Source organism: Solanum tuberosum, unplaced genomic scaffold (assembly GCF_000226075.1).
Source record: "Solanum tuberosum cultivar DM 1-3 516 R44 unplaced genomic scaffold, SolTub_3.0 scf00172, whole genome shotgun sequence".
Classification (NCBI taxonomy): domain Eukaryota; kingdom Viridiplantae; phylum Streptophyta; class Magnoliopsida; order Solanales; family Solanaceae; genus Solanum; species Solanum tuberosum.
The window spans coordinates 1157762-1181649 of record NW_006239095.1 but is presented as its reverse complement, the minus strand read 5'-3'; the positions used below and the strand labels follow the sequence as shown (position 1 = coordinate 1181649).

Sequence of the window (23888 nt, the reverse complement as noted above, 5' to 3'; positions counted from 1 at the left end):
CAAACTTATTCTTGACCTTTAAGAACTTGGCCAAAACATTCATTTTCATATAGTATGATATGCAAAAAAAATTCATTTTTCCTATGTGTGGTATCAAAGTAGACACAAAGGTTCTGAATTTAAGTCTCAACGTCACCCATTCAAAAAAAAATAATTATGTGCTCGGTCCATGAAAAAAACTAGGCTCGAATGTGAGAGAACACGTTGAGAAATAATATAATTAAATAAATAAATATGTGTTCTCCCTAGCACCTTTAGTACTTTTGGGTGAGTTGATCGCATTCTTCAAATTATATAGTAGACTGACAGTGTAATTTTGTTGTTCACTGTCAGTGGGAGTAGTTAATCTTTATTATCTTCGACTAAACTATGTGAAGTCTAAGTCTTCAGCCCGTGCTAGCACGGGCCCATTATTTTAGTATTTTTTTATTTTAATTTAATTATCTGATAGGTAGAATTTAGAAAGTTGATTAAATTTTAATATGATTTTGAGATATTTAAGTTGTTAATTACTTTTTGTTTGTGCAAATTTAATGTGAAGAGGTCCATTAAGATGTTCATAATTAAAGTATATTTTGTCATTGATTGTTGAATTTTTACTCAAAGTAGTTACAAGATATAAACAAATATTACCAACATTCAAAATAATAAAGCAATAACTAAAGAATATGAATTTACAATTAAAAGACATAGCTAAAATGGATTCCATAATTTCAAAAAATTACACACTAATTAAAGTAAAACAAAAGAAATAATTTTTAAATTTTTTTTTCGAAACACGACGTGCCTGCTTCAGCGTGAAGTCTTGAATTTAAAACTAAAAGTCATAGCTTAAGCGGATTCCATAAAAGAGAAAAATTATATAGTAATTAAATTAAAGTAGAACAAAAGGAATAATTTTTTTTTCAAAACACGTTGAAGCAGACACGTCTCTCTTAGCTAGTATTCATGGCCTCAAGCCGGAACCTATACAATCATTCAAAATACGTGAATATTCTATACTACTGTTTTTTTTATTCTAGAAAAATTTCTTAGTTTGAAATGGTCGAGGAAAACAATATTGTTCAATATCATTAATAACTTATTAAAAATTTGTTAATTATGACGTCACAATATACATAAAAATTCAAAATTTATGATGCTATAATACTGTTTTTTTTTAAAAATAATTAAAAATAAAACAAGTCCATTGAAAAATAGGCTGGTCACCAAATATTTTATGGAAGGACCATGTCATTGAGGATTTTAATAAATAAAAAAATTTGAAATATTTAAGTTAACCCCACATAAAATACGTCACTTCCTTTCAGGACTGTGATTTTTTTTTAAAATAAAATATTTGATTTGTAAATCTATATTTTATAAAAAGAAATCTATATTTTAAAATTTTACAGGAAAAAAAGTCATGCTCGGCATGTGAAGAGATTGACCGTACCATGTGGGGGATTATATTAAAGAATAATCAGTTATTATTATTGTAGATTTATTGGAGTACTAATGAATCTTTGTAAGTTTATGAGTGTTTGAAAGTTTGAAAGTTTGTAATAACATGTAATTACAAATACTTATGTATAAAAACACTGTAGAGATATATATGTGATTTTAATATAATATTTTTACATATGATATGAATAATCTATTCATACACTGACAATAAAATTATAAATCAAATTTAACTTTTTTAAAAAGAAATTACGAACTTGAAATTGAATTTATTAGTCAAGTTATGAATTATCAAAAGTCGTCTTAATTCGTATAAATTTTCTTTGTCCACAACCTATATATTCTAGACAATGAAAATTCTATTTAAAAAATTGTCAAAATAGAAAAAGAAATTAAAAAGAAAAATAAGACAAAAAAATTGAAACGGAGCGAGTAAAATCTTATTAGTCAAGTAGTGGGTAGATTTGTAGCTAGTGTGACACCACCATGTGTTGTTTTTGATAATTCGTTTTGTTTATTTATTCAAACGTTATACTTTTCGACATCGTATATCCTTGAAATTGGACCATTAATTTTTAGAAAACTTCAAGGTTTTTGGATGGTATGATAGAAGTTTCTTAATTTTTGTTTTAACCGATTGGGTTATGACTCAATCACTTCAGACGTATTGGACTGAAGTTAAAAATTTGTGTTTTACTTAAGATATTTTTGTAAGTACATATATATATCGATCTAAAGTATATGGTATAATCTGTCAAGACCAACTTCGAATATTTTTAACCGAAGTTATAAATTTGACTAATCAAAATTCAATCTATTCCGCCACAACAACAACACAAAAACAAAAGTTCCCTAAGCAAAACTCCATCTATATAAAGAGAACTCCATAGAGAATCATAATACAAACCAAACCATATGTCAAACAAAACATTTTTAAAAAAAAAAAATGTTGAAACCTCAAATTCAACAATCATCACAATCCACAAAAACCCTAATTCCATATTGGAATACTAAACCATTATTCTTAGCCTCTTTTCCCATAAATATTTTAAATAATAAAAATCTTAGAGTTAATAAAAAAAAGAAGAATTTTATCACCAAGGTTGTGGTAAGTTCTACTGAAAATTCTACATATGTGCAAAGTTCTAATATTGAAAAATCAACAAGTGGTAAAGCATTGGTGATTGTTCAAAGAACAGTTGGAGGAACTAATTTTAGTTTTACAAGAGGACTTGATGATATTGGTGATTTATTTGGGAGATCACTTTTATTGTCTATTGTTGCTGCTGAGCTTGATCCTAGTAAGTATTCATGATTCACTCATAAATTTATATTTCTTTCGTAAATGAAAGTGTGTTCTCTCTTTATTTAAGTTTTTATGTGTGCTGGTCGGAGTATTCAGGGCAGTGCTGGTGAAATGAGAAATTTCATCAAGAATGTTCAAAGTTTAATATATACTTCTTTCATTCTAATCTCAATGTATGTGACATAGTTGGAGTTTCGAGAGTCAGTCGGGTTTTTATTTGATTGTAATTTTCTTATGTATCTTTTAGATATTTTACGTTATTATAAATTTATAATATTTTTTACCGTAGCGTGTTTAAAATAGATAATTTTTTATTCAAAGAAACTTATAGCTTCTATATGTACGAATTCAAGATAAAAGTTTAGATGTTTAGCGATGCCATATAAATTAAGTAAAAAATATATAAAGTAATTAATCTCTGACTTATATATATGGGTAATATACTTGTTATAATATTTTGGTGAAGGATGTTAAACTGATCATGATCCTTAACTCTATGTGGATGTGCCAATGAGTCAGAGTTGAAACCTAAGTTTATATATACACTTGATGATTTCAACTTTTAAAGTTCCCGTAATTTATTGTACTTGTGATATTTTGCATTCAAAACTTTAATATTCTTTAAAATTATAGCAATTTTTATTGATTTTGGTGAAATAAGTTCCATTCGCCTCCAATTGGAACCGCTACTTTATTTGCTCCATTCCTCCCTTTTGAAGGGAAGAAGGGAGCAAAAGCGAGTGCAACATAGGAGGAAAAGTATATTTAATTAGTGGCGAGATCAAGAATTTATTCAGAGATATTTTCAAGAATATATTTAGTATTTTTGAATCTTCTTTGACTCTATACTAAAAAAAAACATAATGTTAAAGAGATTTGACAGTTTAGAAATAACAAAAAAATTATTGTTATCATATTTTTTTTTTTTTAAAAAAACAAGTAGTTTCATTTGCTCCCTTCCTTCCCTGAAGAGCTAGCTAGTTTCGAAGTTGATGAAGGAGAAATTGTCAGTCGCTATTTTTTTTTATAGTAGTGAATTTAAAGTTAGATATTTTGCAATATAAAAATATGTTATTTATTTGAAATTTACTAATATATCCAAAAAACAATTTATTTTTATCACAAAGAGTTGTTCGAACAGAAAACAAATAATATTACTATAATTTTATAGTATGTGAACTTTTTTAATCGAACATAACATTTAAGAAAGATAGAAGGAAAATATTTTTTGAACTTGCGAAACATTAATTATACTATACTTGTGTAACATTTATTCAAAATTAAACTATTTGCAAACAAAAAAATAACATACTTTTGTAATGAAAAAAAAAAACAATTATCCTCATGTCTACTTCAAATAAGTACCTTTGATAAGACTACGTGTGGATGTCATTTCATTTGCAAATTTTCTTCTATCGCATTCACTTAGAAGTAAACTAGTTCTCTAGAATAACATCGGTTGTTCAGATATTTTTTACTGTTATAGTAATATGCTATTATAAAAAAATATAGTATAACATAATATAAAAAATCTATGACATAAAAACTTAATTGTTATAATAAAATATTTTATATATAAAGAGGTCAGACTATGCTAGGGTTTATAGGTAAATTAAGGACTTATATTATTATTATTATTATTATTTTGAAAATTTTGGCGCGCTTAATTTAATAGGCTAAACAGGTTATTAATTTATACTTCATCCGTTCATATTAATTTATTCATGATGAAAAAAAGTGTTTTTCTTTCGATATACTAAATGTGAAAAAAGAAATTATTATTAGTATAATGGATAAGCAAACGTAAATGGGAGCGAGTAGTTTGTTTGCTTAAGACTATCCTAAAGAAAAAGAAAAAAAATATTACTAAAAGTTATTTATAATATATAGACTGTAATTGTCCAAATTTTTAGAAGTTAAAAGTACCTTTAGTTAGAGTAAGATATGGCCTTGAAGCATTGAATTAATGTGAATTTAATAATTTTGTCCTGATCATGTATTTATATTCAAAAAATCACTAGATATCTGTAAATATAAAAAAAATGTAAATTTATCTTTTAGCATATTAATTTAAAGTTTTTATAGAAATTCATAAAATTCAAAAGCATAATATATTAGTGTGTCTTTTAACTTGGTCCTATCTGACATCTATACCTTCCAACTTTGGGTATCCACAAGAAGCTACTTAAACTTATAAGGTATAAATGATAGTCCCAGGGATAAAATGCAGGATTGTTTTGTCATGTGTTTGGTTGGATATATTAGACAGTCCTGAGATTATTTATCCCATCATTTATACCTTAGTGATGGGATAAGTTATCTCATATACATGATGGGATAAGTTATCTCATATACATGATGAGATAACTTGCTCCCAATCAAACGACACCATATAGAGTTGGACAAGTAGACACTCGTGTCCTACTTGACGTTCTATGTGGCAATTCGCACCCTACGGAGCATCCTACTTGATTATGCCACATAGGACGTGCATGCCGACTTGTTCAACTTTATACAAGTTTAAGTGTCTACTTATGCACACCCAAAGTTAGAGGGCACATAAATATCAGCTAATGTCAAGTTAAAATATTGAATTGTAGCTTCTCCCTCTAATGTTTACCAATTTTTTTTTAATTTCCCATTCTTTGAATATTATATTAATTATTTTAATTCCTTATTTATTTAAAGAGACTGGAATTGAGAAGCCAATAATTGAGGGATTTGCACGTCGTGGACGAGATGTGGATGGTAACAGAGAATATGAGGTTGAATTTGTATTTCCTGAAGACTTTGGGGACGTTGGTGCAATTTTAATAGAAAATCAACACCGCAAGCAAATGTATGTGAAGAATATAGTAATTGACGGTTTTGTCCATGGCAAAGTTGAAATTACATGCAACTCTTGGGTTCATTCCAAATATGATAATCCTGATAAAAGAATTTTCTTCACCAATAAGGTTTGCGTAAATTCCCTCTCCTCTATTTATTTATATTCTTTGATAATTCGGAAAATTTGATTTATTTTAGACATTGTTTCTTCGTTCAAAATAACAAGTTGATTTTCATAATGAACGAAAAGATGTTATCATTGAAGAAATTTGAATTATATATATTGACATTGTATCTTTTTACTCATAATTGAAGATTAAAAAAAACCAACTTATTATATATAGGATTTCTTCGTCCAAAATATAAAAGTAACTGGTTGTCGCAAATTAACGGTTAGAATAACGAGTTATTATATATTTATTTGTCTTAAATTATTTATCGTAATTTTTAAAAATAATTATTTGAAATTATCAGTCATTTTAGAAGTTCATCCCTACTATCCTTAGTAGTTATTATTTTTGAAAACTACAAACACAAAAACTATGACTGATATATATTATAATTATTCATAAATACCAATAAAAGATAAGTTATTTTACAAAAAAAAAAAAGAGACTTTCTAATTAAATTTTTAATGAATATTTAAAAAAATAAATCATGACAGATTATTTAAGACGAGTAATAAATTATCGAAATATTGGACCACATATACGGCCATTAATTTCTGAAAATACAAAGAAGCAAAGTAGTACTTTTGTTTTATATTTCATGTTGCACTTTTAAAGACAAAAAAATGTCACAAAAAAGTGGGGTTGTGGTCCAATTTCAATTATTTATTATTGTAGTACAAAACATAGGATGATGCTATTATTGTGCACCTTATATTATTAAGTCCATTATTATTAGTCTAACGTTAGAATTTAGGAAAATAAAGGAGATATTGACACTTACACATGAGTGATGGGACACATACGAGTAAGAGATATATAAATTATATTGAACACCACAATTATTAAAAAAAAAAAAAAAGAGAAAAAAACATGTGCAGGAAAATTCTTTATGATAATTAGTGGTCGTAGGGTAATAAAATCAGCTCACAAATACATGACTCGTGCAATCTGTTTAAATTTGGAAGTAAGCACCCCTCACTTCCAACCCAAAGATTGCGAGTTTGAGTCACCAAAGGAGCAAAAAGGGTGGGAGCTCCTAGGGAGGATAAAAAAATAAATTGTAAATATGTTTTGTTTTTCTTTCTTTTGAGTTGATGATCTATTGAAAATAATTTATATATTCCATTAAGGTAAAGAAAATTAGATCTACATATATTTTGCCCTTTCTAAATCCTATTTGTAGAATCATATTTATTTATTTACTTAATTATATGATCAACGATGTATACTCTAATTCTTTTTTTTTCTTATGGCAGTCATATTTACCATCTCAAACTCCAAGTGGACTAAAGAAGTTGAGAGAGACAGAACTTGTGACATTAAGAGGTGATGGATTTGGAGAAAGAAAAATATTTGAGAGAATTTATGACTATGATGTTTATAATGATATTGGTAATCCTGATGGTGATGTTGATGGTAAAAGACCAGTACTTGGTGGAAAAGAGTTACCTTATCCTAGAAGGTGTAGAACTGGTAGACCAAGAAGTGAAAAAGGTAAATATAGACTCTCTCCTCGTTTCATTTTATATGAGTTAGTTTGATTTGATACGGAGTTTAAGAAAGAAAGAAATACTTTTAAAATTTGTGGTCTAAAATAAGTGATGAATGTTTTTGTGTCTATAAATCATTTCATTAAGGGTAAAATAGACATTTTACAGTTAAATTATTAGTTGATATAGAAATGTGTCATTCTTTTTGGGACTGATTGCAAAAGAAAGTGAGTCATATAAATTAGGACAGAGGGAGTAGTTCATAAACCTAAAATACTTTTTTATTGTTTAATATACACTGACAACATAAAAAATTTATGTACATAATTAGATTATTTATTATGTAGTTGATCATGAAGGCAACAAGCCGGATATGGTCTAGGTCGGAGTTATGATCGAACTCGAACATGACATTTGCTTGATGAAATTAATTACGAAATAAAAGTTGTGCCCTGGCTATCAATTATGTTTTTTTTTGGTATAATGGTAAGCGATTGAGATTCTAATAAGTAATATCATAATCAAGGTTATGGGTTCAATTCCCATGAATGACATGTTGCATGTGACAGATGTTGGGAGGGGAATTGTTGGATAATACAAACATATCCTATCTATGCCTGGCGAGACCCAGTTACACACTCTTACTATCGATTATAGTTTTTGACATGATTACATAACTGATAACTTGGACCATATTTTCAAGATTACACAATACACATTCCACTTTATTATATATACAAAATAGTAAATATCTTTTGAATGAGTGCGATAGATCCTTGTAGTCTGACTCTTTTTCGAGCATGCAGATCCATTATCCGAATCAAAGAGTGACTTTACCTATGTACCAAGAGATGAAGCATTTTCAGAAGTGAAGAACTTATCATTCTCAGGCAACACCATTTACGCGGTCCTACACGCCGTTGTGCCAGGGTTGCAATCAATCATCACCGATCCCGAGCTTGGATTTCCCCATTTTCCGGCCATCGACTCACTTTACAACGTCGAAGTAGAACTTCCGGCACTTCAAACAAATAGCCTTTTTTCGATTATACGAAGGCTCATTAGGGCTATTTCTGAAACTAGAAAAGATGTCTTGCTTTTTGCAACTCCTGAATTTCTTGAAAGTAAGTACTTAAAACCTATAAAGCATATGTTGCTCAGACTCTTTACTAAATATCGACAGATACATATCATATATGTACCTATAGGAATGTGGTGATAACATTGTTGAGAATTGTAACTTATGTAGATTTGAAACTTACAATGTTGTTCGGATCCACCAAAAATGCGAAATATTGTTTGTATGTTTAATTTTTTTTAATTTTTTTTTGTAAAACTAAATATTTTATTTATATTTATGGCAGGGGACAAATTTGCATGGTTTAGAGATGTGGAATTTGCTCGTCAAACCTTAGCTGGTTTGAATCCATATAGTATACGATTGGTTACGGTATGTAATTCCGATAAAAAGATTTATCTACATCGGTTGTTTACATCAATCCATATAGTATACGCTAATTGGTTACCGTATGTTATTGCCTTAATTTTCATTTTAATAATGGTTGAAACATTTTGAGCTAGAATATAGTTTATTGCTTCGTCCAACATAATTTTATCTGTCCTTAATCCGTTGCTAAATACAGGAATGGCCATTGAAGAGCAAGCTAGACCCTGAAGTGTATGGACCTCCTGAATCAGCAATCACAAAAGAGCTAATTGAATTAGAAATTGGAGGATTTATGACTGTTGAAGAGGTATATATAAAACACAACATTTTTATTTATTTATTTTCAACTACGAGAAAAATATATATATTTTTTGGTTTGTTTGTGGACAGACGATATTTGGTCAGGCCAATAGTTTGGTATTTTTTATTTGCACAAATGACCCTTCTTGAGGTCACTCTTTAAATCATGTCCCCCAATAGCTCAATGAGCTAAATTTGTCTTTAAAAAGGAAAAGATTCATCCAACAACTTTTAAAGGCGAAATTTAGTTAATTTGTTGAACTAATTGGGAGGCAAGATTTAAAATACTAGTCGCAAGAAAGGTCATACCGCACAAATAATAAACTGACTAGCTTGTGCAATTTACATGATTATACAAAGCGATGTGCAAGAATGACTTTCATAAGGAGTGGTCATGAACTTTTGATCTCGCATAAAAAATATCCTTTGTTACCCATCAGACATAAATTGTTTTTAACTAAGAGACAAGATTTCAACACATTTCAATAATTAGTTTTAACTATGAGACAAATGTTATACGTGTTGCTCAATTGTTCACAAGTCAATACAACTGAATCTCCCACCCAATAGGCAACACACTACACTATCTTCACTCTCTTTAACTTCTTGAATTGTCTCAAACTCTTGCATTATAAACAAAATTAACTTATGCACACATTACATCTAGAACTTATTCCAGATGAACAACAAATGTCATTTTTTGTTAAGGGGGTTCAAAAATTCAAGATCGCCTCTTATGATATTTGTTTATACATAATCGATGCAGGCAGTTCAACAAAAGAAGTTGTTCATCCTAGATTATCATGATTTGCTATTGCCATATGTGAACAAAGTGAATGAACTCAAAGGGACAGTACTTTATGGATCAAGAACTTTGTTCTTCTTGACACCTAATGGCACTTTAAGACCTTTGGCAATTGAGCTAACTAGGCCACCAGTAGATGATAAGCCTCAATGGAAGCAAGTTTATTGCCCAACTTGGTATGCCACTGGTGCTTGGTTATGGAGGATTGCTAAAGCTCATGTTCTCGCTCATGACTCTGGCTATCACCAACTAGTTAGTCATTGGTAAGTGATGATGATACATGCACTGTGCTATGTTGCTCGGACTCTTCTAAAATAATGTTGTAGTGTCTGTGTCTGATGCTCCAAAAAATGCATTACTTTTGGAGGATTCGGTACGCACTTGTCAACATTATTGAAGAGTTTGAGCAACAAAGTCGCTACTTACGTCGTATAAGAATTTTCTTATAAGCATAACACATAAAAAGACATTTAAACTTGGCCTCAGCTATCAAGTAAGTACTCCAACTTTGAGAGTACATGTCTCTAAACACCTCAATGGTCTCAACTGACAACTAAACACTCCCAATTTGTTCCCACTCTGTCTCGTGAACACTCGACACTGACGTGACACATTAATTTGGAAGGTGTCTAGATGATCATTTTATAAGTTTGAGTGTTCAACTGAGACAGTGGAGACAATTTGAGGTGTCTAGATGATCATTTATAAATTGGAGTATTCAGTAGAAACGAGTTGAGGTGTCTAGATGTGCATACTCAAAGTTGGAGTGCTTACTTGCCAGCTGAGTCCAAGTTTGACTATATATTTATTATTATCCCTTTTTTTTATACTATCGGATCACCTAAAAACTTATGGCTAATTGTTTTTCTTCAAAATTTTGCAGGCTAAGAACTCATTGTTGTACAGAGCCATACATTATAGCATCTAATAGGCAACTAAGTGCAATGCATCCAATATATAGATTATTGTTTCCTCATTTTAGATATACAATGGAGATAAATGGTACAGCTAGAGAAGCACTTATTAATGCCAATGGGGTTATTGAGAGTTCATTTTCCCCTGGCAAGTATTCAATGGAGTTGAGTTCTGTTGCCTATGATCTTGAATGGAGGTTTGATAGAGAAGCACTCCCTCAGGATCTTATTAGTAGGTAATAATTTACTAATCTTTTATTTTTCTGTTTCTGATTTGGTGTCCAGTATCTATTTTGATATCCAACTAATCTGAATTCACGCAAGAAAGTTCTACTTTAGGAGTAAAGCGCACCCAACCAAAGGTGACTCAATTCACAGGTGGTTAAAAATAAACATATATTTTCTTACTAGTCTACCACAAACTTTGGTGGTCACTCATCTTCTCTTTTTTTTTTTTTTTGGTTTTTCATCTGATGTCCGAACTTACTTGCTTTAGGGTTTGATTAATTTGAATCTTCATAGGAAAATCTCATTTTGGGGTGAAACACTTCAAACAATGTGATGCTATTCATAGGGAATGAACTCGAAACGTTTTGTTAAGGATGGAGGGGTACTTACCCCACTGTGATCTTTGGTGGTCATTAATCTTCTATTTTTTTTATTTTTATTTTCCATCTGGTACCCTCTATGGATCCAACTAGTCTGAGTTCATAGAGGAAGTCCCATTTTGGAGGCTAAGCACTGCCAACCAAATGAGACTCAACATGGGTCAAACTAGAGATCTTTGGTTAAATATAGAGGGTACTTACCACCTCAACACAACCTTTGATGTTCGCTAATTATTTAGTTATGAGATATTTACAAGTAAATCTCCACAATTAACCTGAATTGGTTACTTAGTAAAAATGGTAACTAACCTACTATCACACATCCATACCAACACACATATCTGAATCAAGACATGTTGTTATGAACATTGGTACGATACACCAGGGGAATATTCAACATCTACTACATATACAGTGTAACTTTTCAACGAAAAGAACTCGGACCTTGTCCTCCTGCTTCCGTATTGATATGTTATTTTGTGCAAAATATACAGGGGATTGGCAGAGGAAGATCCAAATGCACCATATGGATTGAGACTAACAATAGAAGATTACCCTTTTGCTAGTGATGGTTTAGTACTTTGGGACATACTTAAACAATGGGTAACAAATTATGTCAATCATTATTATCCACAAACAAATCTCATTGAATCTGATAAAGAACTCCAAGCTTGGTGGTCAGAGATTAAAAATGTTGGACATGGTGACAAGAAAGATGAGCCATGGTGGCCAGAGTTAAAAACCCCAAATGACTTAATAGGTATTGTCACAACAATAATTTGGGTAGCTTCTGGCCACCATGCAGCTGTAAACTTTGGCCAATACAGCTATGCAGGTACTCTCCTTAGCCTTTTTGCATTTGTTTTCCATATTGTCTGATATGTTGTTCAGACTCTTTAAAAACATCGACTAGTGTGTGTCGGATTTTTCAAAAATAGTGAATCTTTAGAGAATTAGACATAGCAACATTTTTGGAGAGTTCGAGTAACACAAGTTGTCTGTGCATATAAGTTAAATGAAGGATAGATCTATGTTGTTCGGACTCTTTAAAAATATCAGCGAGTGTGTGTCAGCTATTTCAAAAATAGTGAAATTTTGGAGAATCTGGCAACATTTTTGGAGAGTTCGAGTAATATAAGTTGTCCGTGCATATAAGTTAAATGAACGATAGATCTATGTTGTTCAAACTCTTTAAAAATATCGACAAGTGTGTGTCAGATATTTCAAAAATAGTAAATTTTTGGAGAATCAGACATGGATGTATCAACATTTTTGGAAAGCCCGAGCAAAATAAGTTGTCCGTGCATATAAGTTAAATGAAGGATAGGTCTTGGAACAACAGTAAAATTGTTACGAGTTTTTTAGAGTATGTTGCATATATTATACTCAACTAAGGGTGTGTCATTCCCTGAATCATGTGTGAATTAATGCAGGATGCTTCGTACACTAGGCTACGTACTCTTTAGTGTATATATATAAGTAAAATTATTTAAAATATTCAGTATAATCCCACAAGTGAGGTCTGAGAGGGTAGAATGTATGCAGATCTTACGATATTGTTACGAGAGTAGAGAGATTGTTTCTGATAGATGATTGATTGTACTTGCACTATTGAATATGTAGGCTACTTTCCAAATAGGCCAACAATTGCTAGGTCAAAAATGCCAACTGAGGATCCAACAGATGAAGAATGGGAGGATTTTTTGAACAAACCTGAGGAGGCATTATTAAAATGCTTCCCATCACAACTTCAAGCAACAACAGTAATAGCAGTTTTGGATGTTTTATCAAATCATTCTCCAGATGAAGAGTATGTTGGTACAAATATTGAACCTTTTTGGAAAGATGAACCCGTAATTAATGCGGCGTTCGAAGTATTTTCGGGGAAATTGAAGGAGCTTGAAGGGATAATTGATGCTAGAAATGCTGATTGTAATTTGAAGAATAGAAATGGAGCTGGAGTTATGCCTTATGAATTATTGAAACCATTTTCTGAACCTGGAATTACTGGAAAAGGTGTACCTTATAGCATTTCCATTTGATTTTTTAAAATTAATATTTGTGAATTTTGTAATAAGATGTATAATTGAAAGAAGTATATATAATAATGCAAGACAATTGTTGTGATGATACTGGTCCAACTGTTAAGGTATTGTTTGCTTTGAGCCTTGGTCTCAACAGTTGATTCTGAACTACTCATTCTTACAAGATCCCTAACTTTCTTCTCCCATTTCGATGTAAGATTCGCCTAAAGTGTAATGTGTAATGTGTTCCTCTTTTTCAGGGGCTATGATCCCTCCGTCATGGGCATCTTGAATGTGTTCTTCTTGTTTTGTAAATGCCCTTTGTAACAATATTTGTTCTAACCATCACTACTAAAATAAAATAGGATGATTTCGTTGATGGATAAATTTTGTATAGTTAAACAATAAAATTCATCGTTAATTCTATTTAGTGACAGATTTTTGTTAACTACGAGTGAAATAGAGATGGATTAACGACGAAATTCGTAGCTAATATATTCTACATATCTTTAATTTAGAATCACAAAATTCAAAAGTCATCTTTATTTTTTAAAATTTCATATCAAGTCAAACAAAGATAAACAAATTAAAAAAAAGACTACTATATAATTATTAACTTAATGTTGTTTATAATTGTATTTTTTATTTATGCAGTTGATTTGACTGAACCTAAAATATGAACAGAGCAATGGCACTATATAGAGGATTAATTCAATGTGTGGTCAAATCCGTTATTGGTGTAGCATGTTGCCTGATTATAAGAACGGGAACTAACGTAACCTTGACGTAACAGTAAAGTTGGATTGCTGACTTGGAAGTCAAGATCTATCACCAACCAACACGATTATCCTAACCAATCAATTTTGTTTTGGAATTTTGACTTGAAATGTCTTTTCTCAAAGTCTATATGCCAACTATTACGCTTACTATGATGGCTGCTTTTCTGATTAATCAAACTTTTTGAATTTTCAACTTGAAAAGTTTTTGCCCCAGTCTATACAACAACTAAGAAAATTTTAAATTCTTACTTGACTAATGTTAGATTACATAGTCGTCACATGCATATGGTGTGACATATTTGGATGGTTATTATTTACCCTAACAATAGGGGCATTTTTTAACCAAATTAAACTATTAGTTGTATGGACATTTTTGGACCAAACTATTGACGACACAGGCATTTTTAGACCAAACTATTTACTAAGAACATTTTCCATTGAATATATGAAGGACATGCCATGTCTGGACTCCTGCACTGTCTTCCATCAGCAGGTCAATTCTTGTGTCCCTTATAGCATTTCTCTTTGATTTTTTAAAATTAATAATTGTGAATTTTGTAATAAGATACAATTGAAAGAAGTATATATAATAAGGCAAGACAATTGTTGTAATAATACTGGTCCAACTGTTAAGGTATTGTTTGCTTTGAGCCTCGGTCTCAACAGTTGATTTTGAACTACTTATTCTTACAAGATCCCTAACTTTCTGATGTAAGATTCGCCTAAAGTGTAACGTGTAGTTAAACAACAAAATTCATTGTTAATTCTATTTAGCGACGGATTTTTGTTAACTACGAATGAAATAGCAATGGATTAACGATCGTCATCATATTTGGAGGAAAAGGCTATAATTTGCACTTTAATGTGTGGTTCAGTGATCTAATATATCCTACATATCTTTAATTTAGAACCACAAAATTCAAAAGTCATCTTATTTTTTAAAATTCCATATTTATCATGAACGGGAACTAGCCTTGACGTAATAGTAAAGTTATTTGTGTGTGATCTATAAGTCACGATTGGTTCGTAATGTGATAATTATCAGTGCATGCATTAGAGTAAGTTGTTAAGAGGGATGAACCCTTTTCCTGACCCTACTAAAATGGGATGCTTTGTACATCAAATTGCAGCTTCTTTCTTTTTTCGCTTCAAATTATAGTGATGTATACAACTTTTCTTCCTTTGAGACTCAAATCAGAGTTTGCTTTCATTTGTCTATGGCATGTAGAAATAAATTCGACTGATAAACATAAATCGGACACAAACTTGAATCTTTAGATCATTCAATCGGACGATATATGTCATCACTAAAATTGAACTTTAATTTACCAGCAACTGTTGCATTCTTGTTTGCCTTAAGGGTATACAATCGGACGATATATGTCATCATTAAATTGGAAATCAAGATCTATGCACCAACCAACACGATTATTCTAACCAATCAATTTCTTTTTGGAATTTTTGACTTGAAATGTCTTTTCTCAAAGTCTATACACCAAATATTAGGCTTACTATGATGGCAGCCTTTTCTGATTAATCAAACTTTTTGAATTTTCAAGTTTAAAGGTTTTTTCCCCAACTAAGAAAAATTTAAATTACATCGTCTTTGCATATGGTGTGACGTATTTGGATAGTTACGTTATTTTTTATCTTTTAAGTAACAATAGGGGTATTATTGGACCATACTATAAGTTGTATGGATATTTTTGGACCAAACTATTGATAGCACGAGAGTTTTTAAACCAAACTATTAACTAAGAATATTTTCCGTTGAATATATGTAGGACAAGCCATGTCTGGACTCCTGCACTGTCTTCCATCGGCAGGTCAATTCTCGCGGAAAATTAGCTCGAGGTGGCGCACTATGTAAGGCGCTGTATTCGGAGTAGATTTCCAGTCTAACCTGAATGCATTAGCAAAATGACTAGGTAACTAATTCGGAGTAGATTTCCAGTCAATTCTCGTGGAAAATTTTTCTTTGCTTAATTTGTGCTATAGATACCTCATCAAAATTATTGAGTAGACACACAGAGCAAATAATTTCTTGATTTCTTCTCTACCAATTAATCATTTTTAGTGCAGAGATGGGTTATGTAAAACTTGTATTTTTTATGCTATATACCTTTCTCTATCAACTTGCTTTCTCCTCATCCTTATCTCATTTGTGCCCCAAAGATCAAGCTCTTTCTCTTCTACAATTCAAGCACATGTTTATCGTTAATCCTAATGCATCTGATTATTGTTACAACATACGTACAGAGCATGAGATTCAGTCATATCCAAGAACTCTTTCATGGAACACGAGCACAGATTGCTGCTCATGGGATGGAGTTCATTGTGACGAGATGACAGGACAAGTGATTGAGCTAGATCTCCGTTGCATCCAACTTCAAGGCAAGTTCCATTCCAATAGTAGCCTCTTTCAACTCTCCAATCTCAAAAGGCTTGATTTGTCTTATAATGATTTCACTGGATCGCTCATTTCACCAAAATTTGGTGAGTTCTCTGGCGTGATGCATCTTGATTTGTCGAGTTCAAGTTTTGCAGGTCTAATCCCAGCTGAAATCTCTCACCTTTCTAAATTATACGTTCTTTGTATCAGTTATCAATATGAGCTTAGTCTTGGGCCTCGCAATTTTGAACTGCTCCTTAAGAACTTGACCCAATTAAGAGAGCTCAACCGTAACTCTGTGAACATCTCTTCCACCATTCCTCTGAATTTCTCTTCTTATTTAACAAATCTACGGCTTCCATACACAAACTTATGTGGGGTATTGCCCGAAAGAGTTTTCCACCTTTCCGATTTAGAATTCCTTGATTTATATGGAAATCCCCAGCTCAGTGTTAGGTTTCCCACAACCAAATGGAATAACAGTGCATCACTCATGAAGTTAAATCTCTATAGTGTGAATATTACCGTTAGGATACCTGAATCGTTTAGACATCTAACTTCACTTCATGAGTTGAACATGGGTTATTCTAATCTATCAGGGCCTATTCCTAAATCTCTATGGAATCTAACCCAAAGAGAGAGTTTGTTCCTTGATGATAACCATCTTGAAGGACCAATTTCCCATTTCTCGATATTTGAAAAGCTCAAGGAGTTATCACTTGGAAATAACAACTTTGATGGCCGACTTGACTTGTTATCCTTTAACAGAAGTTGGACCCAACTTGAATGGCTAGATTTTTCACCCAATTCCCTAACTGGTCCAATTCCATCCAACGTAAGTGGACTGCAAAACCACTTGAATGGGACTATACCTTCCTGGATATTATCCCTTCCTTCACTATCTTTGATGTACTTGAGTGATAACACTTTCAGTGGAAAGATTCAGGAGTTCAAGTCCAACACATTGTCTCAAGTTGATTTAAACCAAAATAAGCTGGAAGGTCCTATTCCAAAGTCACTCCTAAACCAGCAGAGCCTATATGTTCTTCTCCTTTCACGCAATAATATCAGTGGACATATTTCTTCGCTATCTGCAATCTGAAAACATTATTACTACTAGATTTGAGAAGTAATAATTTGGAGGGAACAATCCCACAATGTTTGGGTGAGATGAGTACAGTTCGGGTTTTGGATTTAAGCAACAATAGTCTTAGTGGGACAATTAATACAACTTTTAGTATTGAAAGCCGATTCAACGTCATTAAATTGAATGGCAATAAGCTACAGGGGAAACTTCCACCATCATTGATCAATTGTGAAAAATTGGAATTTCTAGATTTAAGTAACAATGAGTTGAATGACACGTTTCCAAAATGGTTGGGAGACCTACCTCATTTGCGGATCTTAAAAATGAGATCAAATAAGTTCTATGGCCCTTTAAGGACTGGCAACTTGTTTGCTCAAATTCGAGTCATACATCTCTCATCCAATGGATTTAGTGGAGATTTACCAGTAAGCCTTTTTCAGAATTTTAAAGCCATGAAAACAATTGGTGAGAACAGTGGAACCCGAGGGTATGTAGCAGATTCATTTTCTTCTGTTTACACAAATTCTTTGATAGTGACAACAAAGGGACTGGACCATGAACTTCCTAGAGTTTTGACTACACAAATAATTATCGATCTCTCAGGGAATAGATTTGAAGGTCACATTCCAAGCATTATTGGAGATCTCATCGGACTTCGTGCGCTGAACTGATCTCATAATGTCTTGGAAGGTCATATACCAGCATCATTGCAAAATTTATCAGTCTCGAATCATTGGAGAAAGAGCCTTCAACTCTTCCCATCTAAATCTCGGATGACAAGAGTTACCCGATATCTCTATTGGTGGAAAGTAGACGGTACTGGTTGAATTAATCGAATAGAATACAAGTTGACCTGAGCATCACTGTAATACAACAACAAACTACGCCTCAGCCCCAAACAATAACTTGCATAAAGAGCTGCAATAATGTTCAAAGCCCAAAATAAGATAAATAAAAACGTATCTGTCAAGCTATGACTTATTAACAGTAATCAGCTCCACTAAATATCTTTGAAGCATATATCAAACAACCCATCTTTCCATAAAACGCAAACAATGCAGTCGTCATGAAGACACTCAACTCCTCATTCTTTACCATGTACCTCACAAGATATAATGCCAAACCAACATCCAAAAAAGTCACCACTCCTTGTTAGTCGAAAATCATACTTGTCGAATTTCGTTTATATGTGAAAAGAATCAAAGATATACCTTTTTTTCTCAACTTTGATCTACTCGCCTCTGCTCTCTCCGCATTCCTATTTCTTAATAGAAGGCATTCTTTAGATCATAGAAGCTGCAGTTTTCGCGGGTTCAATGTACTTGGGTTCACGTTATCATCAAACGCGACTAATTTGTATCAACGGGCATTTGCAAAAGCAAAATGAGCTAGCATATATGATAGATTGCATCATTTTTATTACACATGAAACTTTATTACAAAATTCATATCTTTAACACACACACACACACAAAAATCAAATGGAAATACTATAAGGTACACCTTTTCCAGTAACTCCAGGTTCAGAATATGGTTTCAACAATTCATAAGGCATAACTCCAGCTCCATTTCTATTACTCAACTTACTATCATTATTTCTAGCATCAATAATCCCTTCAAGCTCTTTCAATTTCCCCGAAAACACCTCAAACGCAGCGTTAATTACAGGGTCCTCAGCCCAATAAGGCTCAATCTTTTCACCAATATATTCTTCATCTGGTGAATGGTTTGATAAGACATCCAAAATTGCCATTACTTTTGTTGCTTGAATTTGTGAAGGGAAGCATCTTAGTAGTGCCTCCTCAGGTTTATTCATGAACCACTCCCATTCTTCAGCTGTTGGATCCTCAGTTGGCATTTTTGACCTAGCAACTGTTGGCCTATTTGGAAAGTAGCCTACATATGCAATAGAATAGTTAATATGATGAGGGCCGAGCGCGCGGCTATCGAAAACAACCTATCTACCTAGTTCACACAAACAAGGTAGGGATAAGGTCTGTATAATACGCCCCACCCTCTCTAGACAGTGACAGAGCCAGAAGTTTTACTAAGGAGTGTCAGTTGTCACAATATAGAAAAAGGGCATAATACATATTGACTTCAACTAGCATCTATGCCCTCCAATTTTGGATGTGTACAAGTAGACACACACGTTCTATGTAGCATAATACATGTAAGACGCCACATAGGACACAAAATTGTTATGTAGGATGTTACGTAGGACGAATGTGTCCATTTGTTCAATTTTATACAAGTTTAAGTGTCTACTTATGCACACTCAAAGTTGGAATTCAAACATATACAAGATACCAGCTGAAGTCAAGTTAAAGGACATATTTATGTATTGTGCCTAAAAATAAGGGGAGTCAACATATAGTATATATATACATAAACTAAAATTTTGACCTAGCTAAACCATGTTATTTTTCATCGAACTTCAGACTCCACTTGTGAGATCATACTGCATATGTTATTTTGGCCAAATTGAAAAATGATGCAAAGCAAAAAAAAAAAAAAAAAGGTAAGGTGTGTGTACCTGCATAGCTGTATTGGCCAAAGTTAACAGCTGCATGATGGCCAGAAGTTACCCAAACTATTGTTGTGATAATACCAATTAAGTCATTTGGGGTTTTTAACTCTGGCCACCATGGCTCATCTTTCTTGTCACCATGTCCAACATTTTTAATCTCTGACCACCAAGCTTGGAGTTCTTTATCAGATTCAATAAGATTTGTTTGTGGATAATAATGGTTTACATAATTTGTTACCCATTGTTTAAGTATGTCCCAAAGTACTAAACCATCATTAGCAAAAGGGTAATCTTCTATTGCTAGTTTCAATCCATGTGGTTCATTTGGATCTTCCACTGCCAATCCCCTGTAAATTTTGCACAAAATAACATGTTAGTAGAAGTAGGGGATCGTCTGAGTCCTTTTCGTCGAAAAATTATACTATATATAAGGTCAAAGTTATTTTTTATGTGTATATATAGTAGATGTTGAATCTCCTGTTTGTGTAATACCAATGTACAAACCAATAAATCTTGATTTACAAAATCAAGGTTGTCTAAAGGGTAAAGAACTTACTTGTGAATACATTATAGCTCATCACAATCGTATTTCTCCCGAGATGAAAGAAAAGATTAGTTATTTGTCTTTTCAGAACTATTGCCCAATAAAAAATAAACTTAACAATTAGAGGTCTCAAGGTCGACCTTTGCAAATGGAAGCACCTTTGGTTGGGAGCATTTTACCTCCAATATAGGATTTTCTAACCCTAAAATGAGCCCCACATGTCTCGAGATCTACCCCTTTTTTTAACCGAGTCACATTTAATTGGGGGCGTTTTACTCCAAAGTGGCATCTTTTTACATGAATTAGATTAGTAGGGTCCCAAAACAGATACCAAACACCGAATCAAATTAGAATAATAAAAGATTAGTGAATTATTACCTACTAATAAGGTTTTGTGGGAGTGCCTCTTGGTCAAATCTCCATTCAGCACCATAAGCAATAGAACTCAATTCAATTGCATACTTGCCTGGGAAAAATGAACTCTCAATAACACCATTAGCATTAATAAGTGCTTCTCTAGCTAAGGCATTTATCTCCATTGTGTATCTGAAATGAGGATGCAACAATCTATATATTGGATGCATTGCACTTAGTTGCCTATTTGATGCAATAATGTATGGCTCTGTACAACAATGAGTTCTTAGCCTGCAAAATTTTGGTACAAAAAAAAAAATTAGTCATAAAATTTTCAACATCAAAATTACTAAGAGAAGAGTTTAAGTTATATGCATCGTGCGTCAGTCAGTGTAAGAAATTTGTACACCATCAAGTCAACCTTTCCTTGTTGTAACATGTACTCTATCTTATTTTCAAGATTATATATGTCATGCCTTAGGAAGACTTATCTATAAATAATATCTTTTAGGCGACTTGATAGTGCAAAAAAAATCTTTACGCTGACATCGGGATAGAGTACTAATGTGAAGAGTCATTACATTAAAAATTATCTTTAGCAGTAAAAGCTTAATTGCTGCCAAAAACATATTTTTAGCTAGTGGTTTGTCAATACCCCTAAAGTCTATAGAAACACTGGATCCAATGACAATTAACTAATGTCGGTAAAAGTTTTATCACTTTTGTTAATGTGTATATTTATTACCGTTAAAAGTTGTTTTTGTTATAGTGAGTCAGTTAGCAAAAAGTTCAAGTTATATGCGCCGTCAATATGTAATATGGAATTTATACATGATTAACAAATCACTTTTACTTGTTATAACAGATAACTTGTCTTATAATAAATCTAATATATTAAGAAGACTTATCTGTAAATATCTTTTAGGTGACGTGATAACTTACCAGTGGCTAACTAGTTGATGATAGCCAGAGTCATGAGAAAGAACATGAGCTTTAGCCAATTTCCATAGCCAAGCCCCAGTGGCATTCCAATCATTTGGGGAATAAACTTCCTTCCATTGAGGCTTATCATCTACTGGTGGCCTAGTTAGCTCAATTGCCAAAGGTTTCAATGTGCCTTGAGGTGTCAAGAAGAATATAGTTCTTGATCCATATAACATTGACCCTTTGAGTTCATTCACTTTGTTCACATATGGCAACAACAAATCATGGTAATCGAGAATGAACAACTTCTTTTGTTGAACTGCCTATATAGATATATAACTCAAGAATTAAAATCAAGACTTTATATACATAATCCAAGAAATTGTGGAAAAATGATATTAAGGGGTGATCTTGAATTTTTGGTGACCACCTTAAGACGATCTTAATAAAAATGACATATGTTGTCCATCAAGAATAAATTCTAATTATAATGTGTACGCAAATTTAGTTTTTTCTATGAGGAATAAAGAGTTATGACCATTTAAAGAAGTTACAAACACTATATAAATCTTGTTGGGGTAGGAGTTTCAGTTGTAATGACTTGTGAATAATTAAGCTAATTCATGCAATGTTTATCTATATGAGGTAGAACTTGTGGTAAATTGAGAAGATTCACTATATTGCAATGACTCGAACTCGTGGTTCATAGGTAAAACAAATTTATATCCAATAGGAAACAATGGTTGTTTTTTAAAACATCTAATAAGTTGGGGCCAAAAGTTCAAAATCACCCCTATGGAGGTCATTTTTGCAAATCACCCTATATTATAAAATATAACTAGTGCAATCTAGTATGTGGATTATTTGTAACGTATGACCTTTCTGGTTACATCATGTCTCTCACTTAGTTCAACAAACTAAATTTCGCCTTTAAAAGTAGTTGGGTGACTCTTTTCTTGTGAAAGACAAATTTATTAGCCCATTGAGCTATTGGGGACTTGATAGTTTAAAAAGTAACCTTAAGAAAGGCCATTCGTGCAAATAGAAAAGATCAAACTATTGGCCAGACTAGATATCGCTTGTCTACAAATAAAGCAAAAAATATTATTTTTTTTCGTAATTGAAAATAAATAAATAAAAATAATGTGTTTATATATATATACCTGTTCAACAGTCATATAGTTTCCAATTTCTTTCTCAATTAGCTCTTTTGTGATTTCTGATTCAGGAGGTCCATACACTTTAGGGTCTAGCTTGCTCCTCAATGGCCATTCCTGTATTTAGCAACAAATTAGCGATGGATAAAAATTCAGTTAATTTCAAGGCAATTTGACGATGGATAATTAGTAATAAGGTTTATGGCTAATTCTTTTTTTTTTTCCTGATATTTATGATAAAGTGTATATATAATAGTTAAGCATTGGTATTTGAAATCATATCACAAAAATATTTATGTTCCCAATACTAATATTCCTTTTATTAAATCTATATATAGAGCAACATAAAGTGAACTCAAAATAAATACCTATTAAGTTTAAGATGATATAAAGAGAAAAAAAAAATCAAAATTATGGCAATAACATATAGTGACCTATACTATATGAGTTGATATTAACATCTTATACAAATAAGTTTTTATCGTAATAACATACCGTAACCAATCGGATACTATATGGATTCAAACCAGCTAAGGTTTGTCGAGCAAATTCCACATCTCTAAACCAAGAAAATTTGTCCCCTGCCATAAATATTTTTAAAAAATAAAAAAAATATTAAATCGTACAAGCAATTTTCAAAAATATCGTCACACTCGTGTCTAATTATTGAAATATGTGGTGCATTTTTGAAAGACAGGAATGACAACTTTTGAAGAATCCAATCAAAGTGTAGATTTCTAATTTTATATGTAATATTTAGATTCCTGATCCCCCCCCCCCCCTCC

General features: G+C 32.1%; 2 protein-coding genes and 1 pseudogene across 2 annotated transcripts in view; 2 read left to right on the top strand and 1 right to left on the bottom strand.

Moving 5' to 3' along the window:
• The first annotated feature begins 2309 nt into the window (after positions 1–2309).
• On the top strand, positions 2310–13442 carry LOC102596456 (linoleate 13S-lipoxygenase 2-1, chloroplastic-like). The gene is made up of 10 exons (XM_006354150.2): positions 2310–2744; positions 5438–5706; positions 7005–7242; positions 8045–8362; positions 8603–8688; positions 8882–8992; positions 9752–10053; positions 10674–10940; positions 11807–12147; positions 12936–13442. The coding sequence occupies exons 1-10, from the start codon at positions 2390–2392 to the stop codon at positions 13352–13354; spliced, it is 2706 nt and encodes a 901-aa protein (XP_006354212.1). The 5' UTR covers positions 2310–2389; the 3' UTR covers positions 13355–13442.
• A 2647-nt stretch (positions 13443–16089) lies between these two features.
• Positions 16090–19065, top strand: LOC102605880 (receptor-like protein 12; annotated as a pseudogene).
• The window catches only part of LOC102596122 (linoleate 13S-lipoxygenase 2-1, chloroplastic-like), a 13401-nt gene continuing 8506 nt past the window's right edge, over positions 18994–23888 (bottom strand). The window contains 6 exon segments of the mRNA NM_001287914.1: positions 18994–19490; positions 20131–20471; positions 21047–21313; positions 21965–22269; positions 23110–23220; positions 23599–23684. Coding sequence (NP_001274843.1) covers positions 19072–19490; positions 20131–20471; positions 21047–21313; positions 21965–22269; positions 23110–23220; positions 23599–23684 — 1529 coding nt within the window. The 3' untranslated portion in view covers positions 18994–19071.